A 19,173-nucleotide genomic window follows, 5' to 3' on the forward strand; every position below is an offset into this window, starting at 1 on the left:
ATGGGTGCCATGTTGAGTGCGTTGGAGTTGGGGAAGGAGACGTCGGGGAACTGAGTCTCGGCACCTTCATAATTCGCCATTGAAAGAGGAAAAGAAAAAGAGCAACAAATTTGGCAATACCGATTTCACAGAAATGCAGTTGGGGTTGTATCTGGTTACTGTGAGGGGATGAGCGAGACGAGTCAAATTGATATTATCACGATGCCGTGATAGTGGATTGAAAGTTGTTGTGGCCTCATTTTTGGAAGGAGAAACTCATAGCTCTAGGGCGACTATTAAAGAAATAATACAAATACAAGAGGCTCACCGTCTAACCCTAGGTAGTTACCACGAAACTGAGGGGTAGGCGGCTACGAAAACGCCGACGGGATTTGTCTTAGCACATCTCGGACCCGGATGTGGACCACACTGACCCAAGTCAACCGCTGCGGCACCCATAGCGGCATCGGGCACCTGGGGGAGTGGGTGACAGAGGAGTGCGGTAGCCGGGTGTAGGGGCCACATGGGATGAAAGGGACTTTGCAGCCATCACCAAAACCTGACCCCTTGTTAATTAGCGTGTGAGTGAGGAACGTTAAGAATATCCAAATGGCTATGGTAGTTCCAAGAAGTCCCGATTTGTAATTGTACATGGAATATAAAAGCAAACGCTATCCGCCGCCCAAGATGGATTCAAACAACTAGCTTACAGGGTATACAATGAGCAGAGAAAAACAAAAGCAAGGACGAGAAAATAGACAAGTCCATCACCAAGTCCGACCAGAGGCAAGATGCCAAAGCCTCTGGGCAACCTCTGTCACCCACTTCCGATTAACGGCCAGACAAGCACCCGCAACCGCCCACGCAAGGGGATACACAAACCCGAAGCGTGCCCGGCGGGGGGTGACGACAGACGAGACCAGATACCCCTCCAAAAACGACAGCAACTGCGGCAACTTGGCCAGCGGCCCGATATGCGCCACATATCCATCCGGCCGCACCAGCACGTAGCCAGCCTTCTTCCCAAACCCAAACAAGCGGTGCAGCTCGCCGCGGGGGTCCGTATACCAGTCCTCACCCTGTGCGGCCCTCTCATCCCCCGCGATGTAGTGCACCCTGACCTCCGCCCAGCAAGCCCGCACCACACTCTCGGCCGCCCTAGCCAAATCCGCCTCCCCTCGCCCCCCCCTGGCCGCATCCCCCGAGAACAGCAACAGATGATGCGGCGCGCCAACACACACCCTCTGCAGACTCGCCTTCTCCCCATCGCCAACAACCCGCACCACCCCATCCGGCAAGCGATCCCCGCCCCTAATCCCCGCCCCCCCAAACCAACCCCCAAACCACCCACCACCACGACCCGCCTCCCCCACCAAGCTCGTACACCCGCGATAGTTGACCCCAAACTGCGACATGAACAGGAACATCTGCCTCCGCCTCGCAGCGCTGCGCGACACGCGCGGGGCGACATGCCGCAGGACAAAGTCGCGGACGTGCACGAGGAAGGGGCCCGGGGTGGCCATGAAGGTGAAGAGGCGGTCGGTGCCACGCAGCAGGGCTAGGCCGACGGGCCGCCGCTCGAGGTCGTAGCTGTCGAGGAGGGCGTCGGCGGCGGCGGCGGCGGTGGCGGACGCGGCCAGGGTGGTGGTTTCGTCGCCGCGGGCTCCGGCCCGAGTTTGGAGGGCGAGGGCGTGCGCCAGCTTCCACCCCAGGTTGATGGCGTCCTGGATGCCGGCGTTCATGCCCTGGCCGCCCGCGGGGGAGTGGATGTGGGCGGCGTCGCCGGCGACGAAGAGGCGCCCGTCGCGGTACTGGCTGACGCAGCGGTGGTGGAGGCGGAAGCGCGTGAGCCAGGTGGGCTCGTCGAGCGTGCCGGACCCGGCGGGGGTCATGGTGGTGAAGTAGGCTTGGAGCTCGGCGAGGGTCGGCGTGGCTTGCTCTTCCTGGTTCTGCATGCGGATGGAGCTGCGCGAGGCGACCACGCGGATGACGTCGTTAGCCATGGGGAAGACGGCGACGATGCCCTTGTTGTTGAGGGCGAGGGATAGGCGATCGAGCGGGATGCAGGAATCACGCAGGCGCGTGTCGCAGAGGACGTAGTCTTGGGGGTAGGCGCCGCCGGGGAAAGTCATCTTGTCGGAGGCGTGGCGCACGGTGCTATGGGCGCCATCGCAGCCGACAACGTACTTGGAGCGGATTGTCTCGACCTTCCCATCGGGCCGCTCGAGGGTGACGGTAACTCCCGAATCGTCTTGGATGATACCGGTGGCGGCAACGGGGCGCTCGACCTTGATGTTGTACTCGTCGAGACATGTCTCCAGGAATCTCTCTGTTTCGACCTGAGAGACGTTCAGGGGTAAAGTGAACTCGGTGTCGGTGGTGCCGAGGTCATCAAGAGTGACGTTGGAGGCAATCTTCTTCTTGATGTACACTTGCATGCCGCGGAGGATGCGGCCTCGCTTCACCATGGCGTCGGCGGCTCCATGGCGGTTCAGGAGTTCTAGCGTCCGGGGCTGCATGACCAATGCCCGGCTTTTGTCGTTCCGGATCGGCTCCCGGTCGATGATGCGACAGGACACACGGTGTAAGGCGAGCTCCAGCGCAAGAGCGGTGCCGACCGGGCCTGCGCCGACGATGAGGACGTCACAGTCGTACGTCATAGTAGTTTTCTTTCTTCAGGTAGGTAGATGATGCTGAGAGAGATCAATGAACAAGATGAGAAAAGTATCGCGCGGACCTAGATCCTTTATAATCCCAAATCCACGATGATGGTCGGAGCATCTTGACTGTTCGTTCCGGCAGTTGTCTTGGTTGTGTAAGACGGGGGACTTGAATGCAACAGTGGGTTCCATTGTGGCATGTCAAGTCGGAGCCGCCACTTGCCGACCCCGCTGGTTGGCTGAGCTACCGGAGCGCGAGCCAAGCGCCAAGCCACTCAGCAGGCCGACAAAAGAAGCGGGCCGCCGTCGAGGATCCCGGTTTGCGCGCTGCGCCGACGTCCGAGGTAGGTCGTGTTAATGTTGGGAGGATGCAGGATGCGCTGACGTTTTTACGAGGGCGGCAATGTCTTTCAATTTTTACCGACCGCATCGGAGGTTTTTGATAAGATTTCCCAGCAACCGCGAAAGATCGGGGCTTGGCTTTCCTTTTAACATGGCCGCTTCCTTGACCATCCAACGGCTATTGACCAGAGAGGCGGCTGTGCTTGCCAGGAAGATACGAGATAGATCCTGATGCCATGAACGAAGAGAAAATGACGAGATCATACACAGCAAAGTATCACCAACGCCAAACCAAACGACTCGCAGCCATATCGCCAAGTATCAACGTGATATCCACATTCAGGGAAGTTAATGAAAAATAATAAACGAAAGAAAAAAGGACAGCTAGCCACCGTTCCCAAGATACAACCCCACCTAACCCCAACCCAAACACAGCGGTGACCAGTCAGCCCCTGAAAACCGAACCAAACCCCCCCTCCCAAAACAAAAACAATACTCGACATCGCTACCCGCTGCGCGATCCACGGGGTAAATACTATAGAGTGAGTCATGGTATCATAAACACTGAAACTGCCGCCCGACGCCTCCCATCAACAACCGCACACACTCTCACAACACCGCCTCGCAACACAACCACCACACCACACACACACACACACACACACTCGACTCAACACTCAGCGCCCCGACTCGGGCGACCCAGCCGTCAACTTCTTGGTTGACTTGGCCGTGCCAATATGGGTATTATGCACCTAGCACACAACAATGTTAGCCCCAATCCACGGGTAAACAACCCTTCCTTCCATAAGAAAAAAAAACTCACCTTCGTCGCAAACCGCAAACTCGTAATCGTCTCCTTCAGATGCGCCTCCAGCGGACTAACCATAACAAACATAAGCGTCTTCGAGTTCCCGCCCAGCGAGTACTGCAACAGGTGCGTGAGCTTCGAGTTGCGGTAGGGGATATGACCCGACCCGCGGCCCAGGGCCTCAATGACGTCGCCCAGACACGCCAGGCTCTTGTTGATGTTCTGGGTCTCCTTCATGCGGTCGCCCTCGGCCTGCGAGTGCTTGAGGCGCTCGGAGCCGGCCAGGTCCACGAGGTTGAGCGTGCCCTCGCAGCGCTCGTTGGTCGCGCTGTTCTCGCCCACCAGCTTGAGGATGAAGACCGAGTGCGACCGCGACGACCGCTCGTTGGCCTTGGTCGCCGCCACGCTGCGGTTGTTTTGGGCTTGCTTGAGCATGGTCTCGACCTTGTCGGGGGTGTCGAGCGCCACGGTCTTGCAGTTGATCACGGTTGTTTGCTTGCGCGCGTCGTCGTGCCGGATCTCGAGCCGCTTGCGGCCGTCGGCCTCGCGCCCGGGCGTGAGCAGGTCGTGCAGCTCCTCGTTGTAGACTTCGACGAAGCTGCCTTCCATCGTGTACGTCCACGACTTCTCCTGCAGCTTGGTGATGGTGTCGTAGATCATGTGCGTGGCCCGTGGGATCATGCCGTCTGCCGAGGACATGGTGTACGTCTTGCCGGAGCCGGTTTGGCCGTAGCAGAAGATGCACACGTTGTAGCCGTCGAGGGCGCTCTGCACGAGCTGCGAGATCTCGCCAAACACCTCCTCGTTCTGCACCGGCGGGTCGAAAACGCGGTCGAACTCGAAGGGAAGCACCTTGCGGCTGATGGCTCCCAAACTGCTCTTCTCCTCTGGGCCGGTGACGTCGATTTGTGACGAGGTCTTGACGTCGGGGAAGGCTATCCTGGCGACCTCGCCTTCTGCCGAGTCGAGGACGGGTCGCACTCTGCACATGACGCGGATGTTGCCTTTCAGCTCCTGGTACTTGTTGAAGAGCACACGGCGCTCGGTTTCTTCCTTGATCAGCTTTTGCCGTGCTTCCTCGGCAACACGCAGGGCTTCCTGGAGGCGCGCTTCCATGTTCGCGTACGAATCGGATTGTTGCTTGCTGTCGGATTCAAGGAAGTCGATTTTGGCCCGCAGCCCGCGCATCCGGTCCTCAAGCGTCATGTTTGTGGCCGTCATTTCGGCGATCTGCTGCTGGAGAGTGGCCTTGATTGTTTGCTCGCGGTCGAGGTCGGATCTGAGCATCTCGGCCTGTGACCGCATCTCCTGGACTTCCCGCTCCTTCTTGAGGATATCCAAATTCATGTCTTGCTGTTCTGCACCCAACTTTGAGCGTAGATCTTGCAGCTCCCTGGACTTCTGCGCCTGCTCCTCGGCTAGCTCCGCCCGGTAGCGCCTTTCCATAGCTTCCAAGGCGTGCGCATGCTCCCTCTTCAATTGGTCGAATTCGCCCTTGAACTCACGCCTGATTTCGTCGACTTCGTGCTTGTGCCCCCGTTGTCTGTCCTCGATCTCGAACTTTTGTCTTCGTTGTTCGGCCTCCATCTCGAGGACCATCGATTGCTTCTCCTGCTGTAGTGAGTGGTTCTCCTGTCGTTGAAGGTCAAGCTGGCCCTGGAGATGTGTGTTTTGGTCTACCAGCCGTTGTTGCTCCCTCTCGAGATCGCTCGCTACCCCCCTGTGGTTAGTATCTAAGCTAAGAACTCGCGGCTTGAGGGTATATACCTCGATTCTTGGCCATGTCGATCGCTTCCTCCAAGACCTTCCTGTCGGTCATGGTGCCCTCGAAGGTCTCCTTCATTACCTTGAATTGCGATTCGAACTCGTTTAGTCGGCCGTCGACGTCCCAACCTGCAAAAGATGTTACATTCGAGTCTTTAGTGAGAAACGACTTTGTCGGAGAAAAAGACGACTTGAACGGCGAAAGGGACGCTTTGCAAGGACTCTGTAGGCCCTTGCGCACTGTGTCCATCGCCGCGTTGAACTTTTTGGATTCTGGTGGTGTTGCTGGCACTGGCACAGGCGCATTTTGAGAGTCGGCAGGCCCGAGTGGGTTTCCTCTGGCTGCGTCGTCTTGTTGAACCGCGGTAGGAGTTATGATCTCCGTCTGGACCTCTGACTGGGATGGCCGGGACGGAGGCTGCTGGGATTGGTTAGAGACCACTTGGCCCCCTTTTGAGTTCTCGTTGGGCTTATCATTAAGCGACAAAGCCTTGAGTTGCCTGCCGAGCAACGAGATATCCCTACGTTGTTGCTGCGTTTGCAAAGGCGCTGACTGCTGAGAAAGGGTCTGTCGCAACATAGAATCCCGCAGACGGAGATTTGAAAAAACGGGGATCTGCATACCCTTCTTCTGGTTGGCCGGTTCAGGTTCATCCTCAAGTTCTCTGTTCGTCATAGCAGTCGCTGGCCGTGTCCGCGTGTTCGTGTTCCCACGTGGTCGGGTCATCGAGGATTGATTGAAGCCTAGCGAGGTCGGAGCTCTCATCGACACCGGGGGACGAGATGTTGTGGGACCGACGCTTTTTGCGAAGCTGCCAGTGCGTCCATGTCCATATCGTGATGTTTGGGCGGTGGGATTGGTGGCAAGGCTGGTAATCGAGGCGCCCTTAACGCTCGTAGCCCGCGATAGACCGGCAGCCGGGGGAGGAATTCTAGGCCTCGAAGGTTCGCCCGCCTGCTCTGCTAATGTTTTGCGCTTCTGTTCTGGGTATGATACTGCTCGGGTCCTTCCAGGTTAGTTATCAACAGAGCATTGGAGGCCCGGGCGAGGACATAATGCGTACCGCTTCCTTTGTGTGTACGTTTTTGGGGGATTCCGGTCTGTTGCACCCGCGAATTGTGTTGAGAATCGGTAATCTCCTGGAGACATGTTGCGGTTGCTGCTGGGCCAGCTATCCCGGCGCGGACTTGAGGAGGCCTCAGCCCCGACCGGAGGGTCTGATGTGTTGTGGTTAGCAAGTAAGGTCGAATTGGGCGACAGCGCTTCAAGATTGTCGAGAGGTGCACATACCGCGTTCGCGTTCTCGGAGGGTTCCATGCTGAGCGTGCGCATTCGAGGGACGACAAAGTGCACGAGCAAGTAGGAGAGGAGCAAAGCCCCCTGCGCAGATGTGGTTGTTGGTGACGTCGTGAATAATGGGGGGGGGGGGTTCTTGTCGCAGTTATTTGCTCCTCTCTCCGCAATGGGTGTGGCGTAGATTGCTTGCTTAAAGTTCGGTTTATCAACATCACCCCGGCAACCAAACCAGAGCAGGGGGGTCCAATTACGACATGCATATCGAGAAGTTCGCGTTACGTTTGGGGTTAGGGTTGGCTCTTTCAGATCCCTTCACATGTTAGCAGGCACGCAATGGACCCCACAGACTCCAATCGAAGGAATTCATTCCCAGGGACAGCTGTCTCTGTCAAGCCAAACGCTGAAGTGGGCAACCCATCTTTGTCCGGCCATCCGAAACATCGGGGTAGCTTTTATCTGAACAGCTATTGCAGCACCTCCGAAGACGCATGCGACCATAAAATCAACGCAACGGCCTGCACGCCATATTTTCTTTGAGTGCATTTGGACATCGACGGTCAACACCAAGCGAGGAAGCTACCTAGGTAGACAACGCCCATCATGGAGAAGTTCTCCCAGTTTCGCGACAGAGGTACTTATCCATATCCCACCCCCCCTATTTATCCATATCATCAACCAACACTTACCCAACAGGCTCCGGCATCTCCCCCTTCCTCCCGGTGACGACACCGTCCTCGATCCCGGCCACCATCTTCCACGCGATCCTCTTCCTCACCCGCCTCCCCTTCTTCCTCACCTACGCAACGGCGTACTTCCTCGTCCTGCACCACCTCCCCCTTCTCCCCACATTCGCGCGCAAGCTCCTCCTCTGGTCACTCCTCGCCATCCCAGGCGTGTGGTGGGTCGACCTCCAACTCGACGGCGTCAAGCGCGGCTCGCTCAGCCAACAACCACGCTCCCGCGTGCCCCACGCGCGCTCCATCATCGCCGCCAACTGCACCTCCCCGATCGACGCCCTCTACCTCGCCGCCGTCTTCGACCCCATCTTCGTCGCCTCGCACCCATCCTCCCGCAAAGTCCGGCCCATCTCCCTCCTCACCGCCATCGCCTCCGCCCTCTCCCCCAGCGCCCAACTCCTCACCCTCCAAGAATGGGAAACCCAACACCCCCCTTCCACCCTAACCACCCTGCACGCCCTCACCACCCGCCACCCGGACCGCGTCATCGCCGTCTTCCCGGAGTGCGGCACCACCAACGGCAAGGGCATCCTGCCGCTGGCCCCCAGCCTGCTGACCGCCCCGGCCGACTGCGCCATCTTCCCGCTGAGTCTGCGCTACGCGCCCCCCGACGTCACCACCCCCGTGCTCGGCTGGGCCGGGTGGGCGGGGTTCGTGTGGAAGTTGTTGGGCCGGCCGACGCATTGTGTGCGCGTGCGCATTGCGCAGGCGGTGTATAATACCACGGCGGCGCCGAATGGGGTGCCGGAGGGGGCGGTGGGGGGTGTGGTAGGTGGTGGGGGTGGTTGGGAGGGGCGGGCGGAGGACCAGCCGACGGTGGAGGAGCAGCAGTTGTTGGATGGGGTTGGGGAGGCGTTGGCAAGGTTGGGGAGGGTGAAGAGGGTTGGGTTGACGCTGAAGGATAAGAAGAGGTTTTTGGCGTCTTGGGCGAAGAGGTGATGTGATGTGGTAATGGGGAGAGAAAAACATTGGTTGGGGGCAAGGGATGACTTGTATGTTGTGTCCCATGGACGGTAAAATGCGACATGCTCAGACTGGTTGGTGCATCTGTTAAACTTTCAAGGCGGCTGTGGTTCGTGAAGCACAGCAAGTACGCCTGTAGGGAGACGATTGTTTCAACACGAAAATCAATAACATGACGATTAAATCATAAACCGCTGACCCGGTATCCCCTTTTAGCACCGGCCAAGCGGAAACATTGCAAGCGCCTTTTCCAGCCCAAAACATATGTACAGCCACAAATTCGAAACACATCTTCAACCAATCCCCTTTACTCATCATACCCCTATTTGTCGGTGACGCACCCCTGGCTGGCATCGCTGACCAGCGCGGCGTACTTCTTCAGGGTACCGCGCTTGGCCCTGGGCTCGGGGGCCTTCCACTCGGCCTTGCGGCGCTCCATCTCGTCGGCGGGCACCTCGAGGTCGAGCACGCGCTTGTCGGCGTCGATGACAATCTTGTCGCCGTCGCGGACCAGGCCGATGGGCCCGCCCTCCATGGCCTCGGGCACGATGTGGCCGATGAGGAAGCCGTGGCTGCCGCCGGAGAAGCGGCCGTCGGTGATGAGGGCGACGTCCTGGCCGAGCCCGGCGCCCATGATGGCCGAGCTGGGCTTGAGCATCTCGGGCATGCCGGGCCCGCCCTTGGGGCCCTCGTACCGGATCACCACCACCGTCTTCTCGCCCTTCTTGATCTCGCCCCGCTCCAGCGCCTCGATGAAGGCGTCCTCGTAGTCGTACACCTTGGCCGTGCCCTCGAACCGGAGGCCCTCCTTGCCCGTGATCTTGCCCACCGACCCGCCGGGGGCGAGCGACCCGCGCAGGATCTGGATATGGCCCGTCGGCTTGAGCGGGTTGCTCAGGGGCCGGATGATGGGTTGATCGGCGGGGAAACCGGGCAGGTCGGCGACGTTCTCCTTCAAGGTCTTGCCGGTCACGGTGATTCTCGAGCCGTCGAGGAGGCCCTCCTTGAGGAGGAACTTGAGCAGCGCCGGGGTGCCGCCGATCTTGAACAGGTCCTCCATGACGTACTTGCCCGAGGGCTTCAGGTCGGCGAGCAGGGGGATGCGGTCCGAGACGGCCTGGAAGTCGTCGATGGTGAGCTTGATGCCGACCGAGTCGGCGATGGCGATGAGGTGCAGCACGGCGTTGGTGCTGCCGCCCAGCACGCCGACAACGACCATGGCGTCCTCAAACGCCTGTCGGGTCAGGATGTCGCTAGGCCGGATGTTTTCGCGGAGGAGGTTCTTGATGGCCTCGCCCACATCCTCGCACTCAGCCTTCTTGCGCGGGTCCTCGGCCGGGAAACTGCTGCTGCCGGGGAGGGTCATGCCGAGCGTCTCGATCGCCGAGGCCATGGTGTTGGCCGTGTACATGCCACCGCAGGCGCCGCCACCGGGGCAGGCGTTGCGGATGATGTCGAAGCGCTGCTTCTCATCAATCTCGCCCGAGATGTACTGGCCGTACGCCTGGAAGGCGCTGACGATGTCGATGGGCTCGCCCTTCATGGTGCAGCCCGGCTTAATGGTGCCACCATACACCATAATGCTGGGCCTGTTGACACGACCCATGGCAATCAGGACACCAGGCATGTTCTTGTCGCAGCCGGGCAGCGAGACGTTGGCGTCGTACCACTGGCCCTGCATGACCGTCTCGATGCTGTCGGCGATGATCTCTCTGCTCTGCAAGCTGTAGCGCATGCCCGTGGTGCCCATGCTGATGCCGTCAGAAACACCGATGGTGTTGAAGCGCATGGGCACAAGCCCGGCCTTTTCGATGCTGTTGCGGACATGACCGGAGAGTTCCATCAGGTGCATGTTGCAGGGGTTGCCCTCGTACCAGACGGACGAGATGCCGATCTGGGCCTTGGACATGTCTGCCTCGCTCAAGCCGGTACCGTAGAGCATGGCCTGGGAGGCACCCTGCGACTTCGGTTGTGTGATCTTGGAGGAAATCCGGTTGAGCTGCTCGTCGGCATATCGGCGGGGTGTTGTGGATAGGAGACGGCTAGAGTAGAGTAGGGGTATGGGTGAGCTTGTGCTCCTATGAGAAGTGACATTGCAGGGCGGCCTTGACATACAACTGGTTCCTAATAGGCAAGGCCCGGCTCATGGCCAGGGCCCTGGGAGCGCCAGTGCGCAGTAGAGACGGAGAGAGCATGACGCTCGTTAGAGAGAAGCAACGAAGAGACAAAAATACCAATTGGTCAAGATAGAAAGGAACTAGGGCGTATCTGAATGGACCAAAAGCCACAAAGACCAGTCAATTGGCCTTCGAGGAATATCTGAAGAGTGAGTTGTCTTGGGAATGGAATCTGAGTCGAACTTTTGGGCGAAGTCGGAGCTAAAATAATAGTTGTGTTCCCAAGTCACAGGGACAGAGACAGGGGTCCCCGCTAGATCCCCGCAACAGCTACGTCGAAATACAAGCTTCCCCATTGGCTTGTGAGAAAAGTGTCAAGGAGCTTTGACCTTTCTGTGTGACTCGACATAAGAGAGGAACGAGGAAAGTATACTTCAGCACATCGGGCAGCTCTTCAACCCCATCGGAAAGTCAAGCCAAAGGACTCTGTTTCCCGCCGTACAAGGTACTAGGCGTTCCACTGTCCACTTTCTTTCTGCCAAACTCACTGTCTGGTCCAGCCCATTCATCACCTTCAGCAACATGAGGGGTCTCGTCCATCTACTCTTGGGGTAGGCAGATAGGTAGGTACCTTGATCAGCGCGAAGACCAGGGCAATGGCTAAAATGGAGTGGGATCCTGGTGCCCTCCATGCATGCCGCTCTTCGCTGTTATCTCGGAACGCGAAGTGGCCTTGGGCACCCCTCCATGCCGCGCCCTGTCATTGACTGCTTGCATCATGGTTTCACCTTCCCGTCGCCGACACCGGGCTTGTCGTCCCCTTTCTCTCTCTTATGCAGAATCTCGTCGATGATCCCCATCTCCTTGGCTTCCTCGGCAGTCAAGTACTTGTCCCGCTCCATCATGTCGTTGACGGCCTGCATATCGTACTTCTCGTACCCGAGCGACTTGTTGATATGTTTCTGCACGATCCTGTTGAGCTGCTCCCGTACCCTCTGGATCTGAGTGGCGTAGATTAAAATGTCGGCGGCCTGCCCGCGGGTCCCGCCCAGGGGCTGATGCACCATGATGGAGCTGTGCGGCAGGGCGTATCGCTTCCCGGGCTCGCCGCCGATCATAAGGATGGCGCCCATGGATGCTGCGCCGCCCACGCACACGGTCGAGACGGGCGACTTGATGTAGGTCATGGTGTCGTAAATGGCGAGTCCCGAGCTCACTTCGCCGCCGGGCGAGTTGATGTACATTGTGATGGGCTTATCAGGGTTGTCCGACTCGAGCCACAGTAATTGGGCTACAATCGCTGCCGATACGGTGTCGTCAATGACCCCGTTAAGGCATACTATGCGTTCCTGATTAGGTCAGTCGGTGTTGCGCCGATGGTGTCGACTGGGGTGTACACTGACTTGCAGCAACTTGGAGAAGATGTCGGCTTCGGGGTGTAATTAGCGACAATTGGAAGCTCGAGGACGTTGCGGGACTAGAACTCACAAGTCCGCCAGCCACCGGACTAGTCTATTAGCAATACGACAACACGGAGGTAGGGCCAGAGACAGCTTACTGTGACCTCGGTGATGTAGGGCATGGGGATGCGGCCTGTTGGTGGCATTCCCACCGCGGGCGCGCCAAATTGGGAGAATCTCCGGCATTGCCGCGTGCCTATCCCCTTAAGAAGGCGGAATGCTGTTCTTTGGGTGTTCATATTGGTGAGTTGGGTGGTTCAGAGTATCCGGCCGACGCGGTGGGATGAGGGAAAGGCGGCACGGCAGGCACCGTGACGGCCGGCGAAATCAATGGCCGGGTGGAACTGGTTCGGCGTTGCCAAGATATCCAAAAATCCCACCTCGGGGGTGGTCCACTATTTCCACTAAGATGTCTGGGCATTTTATATTCCCCTTGTCTCAGAATATCGAATCAGGGTTAATCTCGATCAGCTTCAAACTCAAATTGTCGATGGTCTTGAAATCTCGATCCCGGCTTCGTCATGAAAGCTGTACACAGAAATTGGTATCGCCCATCAATATGCTTGGTATATCATGGGACATATCGGGCCCTCGGCGCTCGAGGTTTTCACAGCAGCAATGTCAACAGAAACAACAATAGCGATGATGCGCAACCACCAGAGGCCTCACAAGATGCACCCTCTATCTCAAATGATACCTATTCGGATGTGCCAATAAATCCAGAAGACAAAACGCTCAAGACGCCCTTCGGCCAACTACCGTTATCCCCGTTGATGGACCCAACATTCCACGGAGCCAGGCAGCGCTTCACCAAGCCTAAACCGCGACACATTGAACACAGCCCAACTAAATGGCAACGGCACTTGGCCCGCAATCCCTACGGTAATTCTCCCGGCGTTCTCGAGTCTATATACCTATTCTCTTTTAACTTGTTCCTAGCCCAAGCTCTGGCCACACCAATACGGAAATGCCCCATTACCGGTGCCGCCCTTCCCAGCTTCTTCCTCCAGCGCTTCAATCTCATCGCACACCCGGAGACAAGTGACCCCTGGTTTGTGCCTCACGGCCTGGAGACGAAGGTACCGGCCTCCTCCATCATGCCGGATTCCAAAGCAACAGAAGCTGCCCAATCCGCGTCAGAGCCAGCGGCTACAACAGCTGAACCTGGGCCTTCAGAAGCAGCCCCGTCCACGCCAGAACCAACCGCTGTCACTACCGCCGAACCTGAACCTTCAGAAACAGCCCAGTCGATGCCAGAACCAACCAATGCCACAACGGCCGAGCCTGAAGTCCACCCCGTGTCCGAACAGGCTGGGGCCCCCTCACTCGAACCGGCGCGCGACCAACCGGAGTCGGCCAAGGCAGGGCCAAAGGCTGGCAAGTCAGCCACGTACTTGAATGATTCCAACAAGGTGGGCCCCGCCGCGTACACTCTTTGTCGTCAACAGCTGCTCCAGGAATTGCAGCGAGACAAGTCGCCGTACTTCAGGGGTCAGAAAAGACTCCTCCGCATGAGCCGATATGGGCAATCCAACTCCGGATCCCTCCTGAATCGTGCCCACTGGCGCAGTGATATGGACGCGGTCTTGCTGGAAATCATGCGCAGGCGCGTTGTTGAACGCCTGGGTTACTTTTCAAAGATGGTTACGGGCCTCGACCGGAATTACCTCATCAAGTGCGAGAAATGGGACGATGTCAAGGAACTCGACCATCGGGGATGTCTGCTATATCTGGGACCCCCGGATAATAGTGCGTCCTCGGAGTCGATTTCCGAGTATGTTCCGCCGAGGTTGTCGACAATGGATATGGGGCCTGTGCGATTTGGGGCAAAGCTCGCGGTTCACAATATGCGTGAGCTGCTGGGGGAGAAGCACCTCGGTCAGTTGAGGCAGCAGGCCGAACTGCTCCGGGACGGGTCTCTGTATCTTCTTGGGAGGATGCCGACCAGTCCCCTACAGATGATGCTATGGAAGCTCCAGGGGTATATGGCGTGGGAAAAACAACAAGGCGCCACAAATCCAGACGGCGACTCAGCATGATAAACACGCGACTGTCATGTTCGGGAGGTGACCGTTCCTTGGAAGAAACCACACCGGTCCAGCCATTTCCAGCAATACCGCAATCAACGAAATGGGCTTTCAGTTCGACCACCCTCCGAGAAAATCCAAATCCGGTCCAGGGGATCCAAAACCCAGTTACGGCCACTCGACCTGAAATTGTTCAGTTCCGTGCCCGGGACCAACCCGGATGTGTGAGAGCAACGCCATTTCGACGCTCGTTCAGCTCGCCAGAATAACACCTTTGGCTTCACGGTCCGGGCTAGACGCATCGGTGACAAACAGACTTGTATCTTATACCCAGGGCGGGACCCCGCCTGGGTTGGCATCAGAAACTGAGAGTGCTAACTCCAGCGGTGCCCCGTGGAGACCTCGGATATTTGTACATCAGCGATATTCCATTATCTCTGCGACTCTAGACCACAGCGAGGATGTTCGAGGCATGTACAGGTCATGGTAATAGCGACGTTTCGGTAGAATGAGGCGTTGGCATGCTGGTCAAAACTGGTGCTTGTATGATATTAGGACGGTACAGCCCGCTTGGGAAGAAGAAAGGTGAAATACCAATAATACACCTCTCATCTTGATCTTGAGCATACAGGTGGTACGCACGACTTCTCCTGAAGGCTGATGGCTCGATGGGTGGGGGAAGTTGGTAACGTAACAGGGTTAGGGTTGCTTATCCGGCTTGCGCGACACGACGATTGGGCATCTTTAATTGTGTCAAAAGAAAGCGCGTCAAGGCGCGTCTCCCAACTGCGGGACCCTTTTGCCCGTGTCCATCCCCAACGACGACCCAAGCAAGACTCAGGAATCCTGCCGGACAAGCCACATAATTTTCACGATGAATCGTATCGATGTCAAAAAGCGAGTCCTCGACCACCGAAAGAAACAGTTCGCGGGTCCTTTGTACAAGGAGACGCAGTACCCGCACCGCCTGAACTTCTACGCAACACCACCCACCGCCGACATCACCCTCGAACAGTTTGAACAATGGGCCATCAACAGGCTACGAGGTTAGTGTACAAACATAAGCGGAGTACAAACCCCTCTCCCGAGCTCCCAATACTAACCAGCCATGAATGATACTCCAGTTCTCGCCGAACTCGAAGCGTGCTCCTTCCGCAACAAGACCCTCGCCGAGACGGCCCTGCACATGAAGCCGCTGCTGGAAAAGTACCTCCCGCTCGACGCCAGCAGCTCCAACAGCTCGGTGCTGCACCTGCAGCGGCAGCAGGACCACTACAGCCACTTCATCCTGCGGCTGGCCTTCGCGTCGACCGAGGACCTGCGGCGGCGCTTCGCCCGCGTCGAGACCATGCTGTTCCGCCTGCGCTTCCAGACGGACGACTCGCGCGAGCGCGCCGCCTTCGTTAGCAAGCTCAACCTCGACTGGGAGCCCGTGTCGGACGAGGAGAAGCGCGAGCTGGCGCCGCGCCTGGCGACGACTGTCGGGTTTGGGTACGGCAAGCGCGCGCAGCAGGTGCTGGATGAGGACTGGTGTAAGGTGGATTGGACGCGCGTGCCTGATTTGGTGGAGGGCCGCAAGGTGTTTGTCAAGGCGGGCATGGCGTACGTGCCTGGGAGGGAGCAGCAGAGTATGGTGTTGAATGCGTTCAGCAAGCGGTTGGGGCAGGCGTTGGAGGTGGGCATACACCTGAGATACTTTGGGGGGTTGGACTTTGACTGACAAATCCCACAGCTCACAGCGCGCGCGCTCCCCCGATTAGACGAAGACGACCGCCTCGCCCCCATCCTCGACCATCTCTCCAAGAACTTCACCACGCCGGACGCGAGCTACACAGGCTCCGGGGCGGCGATCGAGGGCGCCGAGATCACAGCGCGCAACATGGACAACCTCTCGCAGCACTTCCCCATGTGCATGAACCACCTGCACCGGTCGCTCCGGCGCGACGCGCACCTCAAGCACTTCGGGCGGCTGCAGTACACGCTCTTCCTCAAGGGCATCGGGCTCAACCTGGAGGAGTGCCTCATCTTCTGGCGGTCCGGGTTCAGCAAGATCACGGACGACACCTTCAATAAGAACTACCGGTACAACGTGCGGCACGTCTACGGCGACGTGGGCGGCGACTCGAACCGCCGCGGCGGCGGCTACAGCCCCTACAGCTGCCAGAAGATCCTGACCGAGCACGCACCGGGCCCCGGCGAGGCCCACGGCTGCCCGTACCGCCACTTCAGCCTGGACAACCTGACCTCGCTGCTCCGCGCGTCGGGCGTGGCCGACAACACGGTCCTGAAGGGTGTGAAAGAGGACAAGGAGAGCCAGAAGTTTCACATGGCATGTAACCGGTATGTTTTTTTTTTATCTGTATCCCATGTCACGTCACGTTGCGCGGCGTCATGCACACGCGTTTCGTCCCTTTTCTATTTTTATTCTTAGGGGGAAAGTACGTAAGCTAACGCAAGTCCGGGGGGGGGGGGGGTTGCAGTGTGTTTGAACATATCCACAAGAGGGAAATCAAACGGGCCAAGGAGGAGGGCATCATGACGGCGGCGCAGCTCGAGACCATCGTGCACCCGAACGAGTACTTCAAGAGGAGCTACCTGCTGAAGAACATGGACGGGAAGCCGAAACAGGAGAAGGCGGATGTCAAGATGGAAGGGTGATGTGATGTGATGAGACGGCGGGATGAGACGAAATAGGATGGCTCCGAAGTGAAAAGTGACAGAGTCCAGACCGGGTGGGCTCAGGTGGGAGGGTCAGCTGCGCCGACGCCTGACCCCCACCGCTTTATATATTGTTGTGTCTCAAGGGCGTGGGATGGCAGGTGAAGGGATTCGGGATGGTGGTGTTGTGGTGTCGGATTTGGTTGGCTTTGGCGCCCGTCCCAGGCTGCCGGTGTTGGGCTTTCACATGCAACAAACAGCCTAGCATGTGAATGCGCAGGGCGTAAGCACGAGGGAAGGGTCAGGCGTTACCTCACGCGTTTGCAAATGATACTTATCAGATTCCAATCGGTCCTACGGAGGTCGTGGCAGCCTCACCTTGGCACACCGAGCCCGAATTGGTGCGCCGAGCGAGTGAAAACAACTTCAACGGTGTGCATCCACAACGAACAGCAAGCAGCGAAGCCTCTCAACCCAAAAAGAAAACGGTTTACCGTTCGCTGCTCCGTTGCGTCCGCCGTCGCAATCTTCGATTGACCAGCAAATACGTGATGTAACGAATTACGGTAACAATTCACTCCCAGTCGCAGCGACAAATCGAGAAGTGTGATCGGTTTTTCGATCCCTCACCCCTTGCGTCGATTCAAAGCGCGCTGCAACAGACGGCCATCGAAAAAACGGATCGGGTGCGACGCTGGGAGAACAGGGAGAATGATCCCCTCGGGGGTTGGCAAGAGCGCTATACCGGTTTTAGACCGTTAGAGTGGAAACGCTACCCTTGCCTAGCAGCCTCACTTAACACAAGGAAGACAAAAGCAGGAAATGTTAACTCATAACGGTTTTTCGGGCTCCATCAGCCTACCCAAATCCTGGTGTTTTTGTGGGTGGCTCCAGTAGCGGTCCGCTCGGCGCCGTCCGAAACGAGGATCTTGAACGACTGCATGCAGTTCTGCCAGGTTTCTGGTTGGGTTTTGTTGGTTTTGTCTGTTTCGTTGATGTGAGGCCGGATCAAAACGTCCGATGGGGTTTCTTGCCTGCTCTTGGCCCTGCTTTGTGCACTTTTTATGTTGTCTGGTCTGGCTTCATTTTTATGACTTTTTGAAGGTATTCACACTTTTATTCTCAAAGGCTTCCCGAGGACAATCGGGCCGAGTCTGTCATTGTGTTCATCACCCCGTCCCGTCCTCGGGAAGTCATTGTTGACCATCCGGTCCGATGAAGAGGGGACGGCCGTGGTTATCCCAACCTGACGTTCATCCCTTTGCCAGTTGCCAGCGAGACCTTGTTGTCAATGCTGTGCTCGTGTGACGATCGAATTGTGTTAGGCTGTGGACCAACCAAGACCTGGGGGTGTTTCTGACGCCTTGCAATGTCTGGCCATGATGTCTTACACGGCAGGGTCTCGGGTTGACGTCGGTAATGATGTCTAGCCTTCTGAATCGGGATGATCGGGGCGATCGAGAACTGCGGTGAATGGAGTACGCGGTCCCACGCGCGTCATATCACGTATCCAAGTGGGCGCCGTCTCAGGGTGCTTTTAACTACCGGAGCGCTAACATCGAAGCAACGACGGACGCAGGGCAGAATGCGACATGAGGTCATCTGGCGGGTCACGGAAGAAGGGTCGAAGGGTCGAAGGGTGGGATTCTGGCTGATGGGTCCCCATGGTGCCGTGTCCCTTTTTTCCGGCCTTGTCTGTGACCTGACGAACCTGAGTTCATCCATGCCCGGGATGGGGAAGTGAACTAAGTGAACTAGTGTTGTCCATGGTGGCCTTGTCTCGCTAGTGTAACCGTTCCGGCCCTAGCCAAGCACGCCGTCGGCCAGCAGGCATGAACCAAGGAGCTGTGTGTCGATCATCGCCAAAGAGGCCGTCCCTGGTCTAGAACGGGCTAGAGGGGAGAGGGAATGCTTTCTCCCTTGTTGAACGTCATCGGCGACCAGTTGTGAATCACGGATGCCGACCGATGCCGACCGTGGAAGCGGCGGGGCGCCTGCCAAGGACCTGGAATGGACGCGGTGTTTCGGTGGGGAGGCACGGAGAGGCACGGGGCCCAGAGTCAGTAGCATTCCGAAAGCGAGGACCCTCCAGGCGCTGTAAGAGACCTGTGAGCGGGCCCGAGCCAAGACGACACATCCCATAGTCACAAAGTGCCGTTCCCTTGATAGGTTACAGGTCCATTTTGTAGGTCATCCCTTGCTGCACAGCGGACTCAGGCTACGCTACGGTCACTGATGGCTGGTGGTTGTCCGTTTGGCCAAGTGTCCATTACAAGTACAACATTGTAACGGTTGACCCGTGGGATGGATATTGTATACATACAAGTTAGGTACAGAGGTCTTCCTCAACATCAGGAATAG

The 19,173-nt window shown here is 57.7% G+C and overlaps 8 protein-coding genes across 8 annotated transcripts; 3 read left to right on the forward strand and 5 right to left on the reverse strand.

Annotated features, from left to right (window-relative positions):
• Positions 1-525: 525 nt before the first annotated feature.
• F5144DRAFT_506594 (FAD binding domain-containing protein) lies at positions 526-2,823 on the reverse strand. Its single transcript, XM_066786472.1, has one exon. It carries the CDS (start codon positions 2,637-2,639, stop codon positions 747-749), a length of 1,893 nt encoding a protein of 630 aa, XP_066646930.1. The 5' UTR covers positions 2,640-2,823; the 3' UTR covers positions 526-746.
• A 643-nt stretch (positions 2,824-3,466) lies between these two features.
• Positions 3,467-5,479, reverse strand: F5144DRAFT_130086 (P-loop containing nucleoside triphosphate hydrolase protein). The gene has a single exon (XM_066782293.1). It carries the CDS (start codon positions 5,386-5,388, stop codon positions 3,688-3,690), a length of 1,701 nt encoding a protein of 566 aa, XP_066646931.1. The 5' UTR covers positions 5,389-5,479; the 3' UTR covers positions 3,467-3,687.
• A 1,668-nt stretch (positions 5,480-7,147) lies between these two features.
• F5144DRAFT_506599 (uncharacterized protein) lies at positions 7,148-8,738 on the forward strand. The gene is made up of 2 exons (XM_066786473.1): positions 7,148-7,481; positions 7,544-8,738. Exons 1-2 carry the CDS (start codon positions 7,451-7,453, stop codon positions 8,524-8,526), a joined length of 1,014 nt encoding a protein of 337 aa, XP_066646932.1. The 5' UTR covers positions 7,148-7,450; the 3' UTR covers positions 8,527-8,738.
• On the reverse strand, positions 8,739-10,938 carry F5144DRAFT_563352 (dihydroxy-acid/6-phosphogluconate dehydratase). Its single transcript, XM_066788370.1, has 2 exons — positions 10,666-10,938; positions 8,739-10,592 (listed from the first exon to the last, which is right to left on the reverse strand). Exons 1-2 carry the CDS (start codon positions 10,743-10,745, stop codon positions 8,873-8,875), a joined length of 1,800 nt encoding a protein of 599 aa, XP_066646933.1. The 5' UTR covers positions 10,746-10,938; the 3' UTR covers positions 8,739-8,872.
• Positions 10,939-11,443: 505 nt separating this feature from the next.
• F5144DRAFT_600017 (Clp protease-domain-containing protein) lies at positions 11,444-12,366 on the reverse strand (the record flags this gene model as incomplete). The annotated part of the gene is made up of 4 exons (XM_066791044.1): positions 11,444-12,016; positions 12,071-12,096; positions 12,156-12,174; positions 12,226-12,366. 4 exons carry the CDS (start codon positions 12,364-12,366, stop codon positions 11,444-11,446), a joined length of 759 nt encoding a protein of 252 aa, XP_066646934.1.
• An 858-nt stretch (positions 12,367-13,224) lies between these two features.
• On the forward strand, positions 13,225-14,166 carry F5144DRAFT_600018 (uncharacterized protein; the record flags this gene model as incomplete). The annotated part of the gene is made up of 1 exon (XM_066791045.1): positions 13,225-14,166. The coding sequence occupies one exon, from the start codon at positions 13,225-13,227 to the stop codon at positions 14,164-14,166; it is 942 nt and encodes a 313-aa protein (XP_066646935.1).
• A 766-nt stretch (positions 14,167-14,932) lies between these two features.
• F5144DRAFT_563361 (eukaryotic and archaeal DNA primase, large subunit-domain-containing protein) lies at positions 14,933-17,182 on the forward strand. The gene is made up of 4 exons (XM_066788371.1): positions 14,933-15,200; positions 15,279-15,829; positions 15,887-16,494; positions 16,635-17,182. Exons 1-4 carry the CDS (start codon positions 15,029-15,031, stop codon positions 16,810-16,812), a joined length of 1,509 nt encoding a protein of 502 aa, XP_066646936.1. The 5' UTR covers positions 14,933-15,028; the 3' UTR covers positions 16,813-17,182.
• Positions 17,183-18,954, reverse strand: F5144DRAFT_563362 (uncharacterized protein; the record flags this gene model as incomplete). Its single annotated transcript, XM_066788372.1, has 1 exon — positions 17,183-18,954. One exon carries the CDS (start codon positions 18,952-18,954, stop codon positions 18,616-18,618), a length of 339 nt encoding a protein of 112 aa, XP_066646937.1. The 3' UTR covers positions 17,183-18,615.
• Between the last annotated feature and the right edge of the window lie 219 nt (positions 18,955-19,173).

This window comes from Chaetomium tenue, assembly GCF_020726465.1.
Source record: "Chaetomium tenue strain MPI-SDFR-AT-0079 chromosome Unknown F5144scaffold_2, whole genome shotgun sequence".
NCBI lineage: Eukaryota > Fungi > Ascomycota > Sordariomycetes > Sordariales > Chaetomiaceae > Chaetomium > Chaetomium tenue.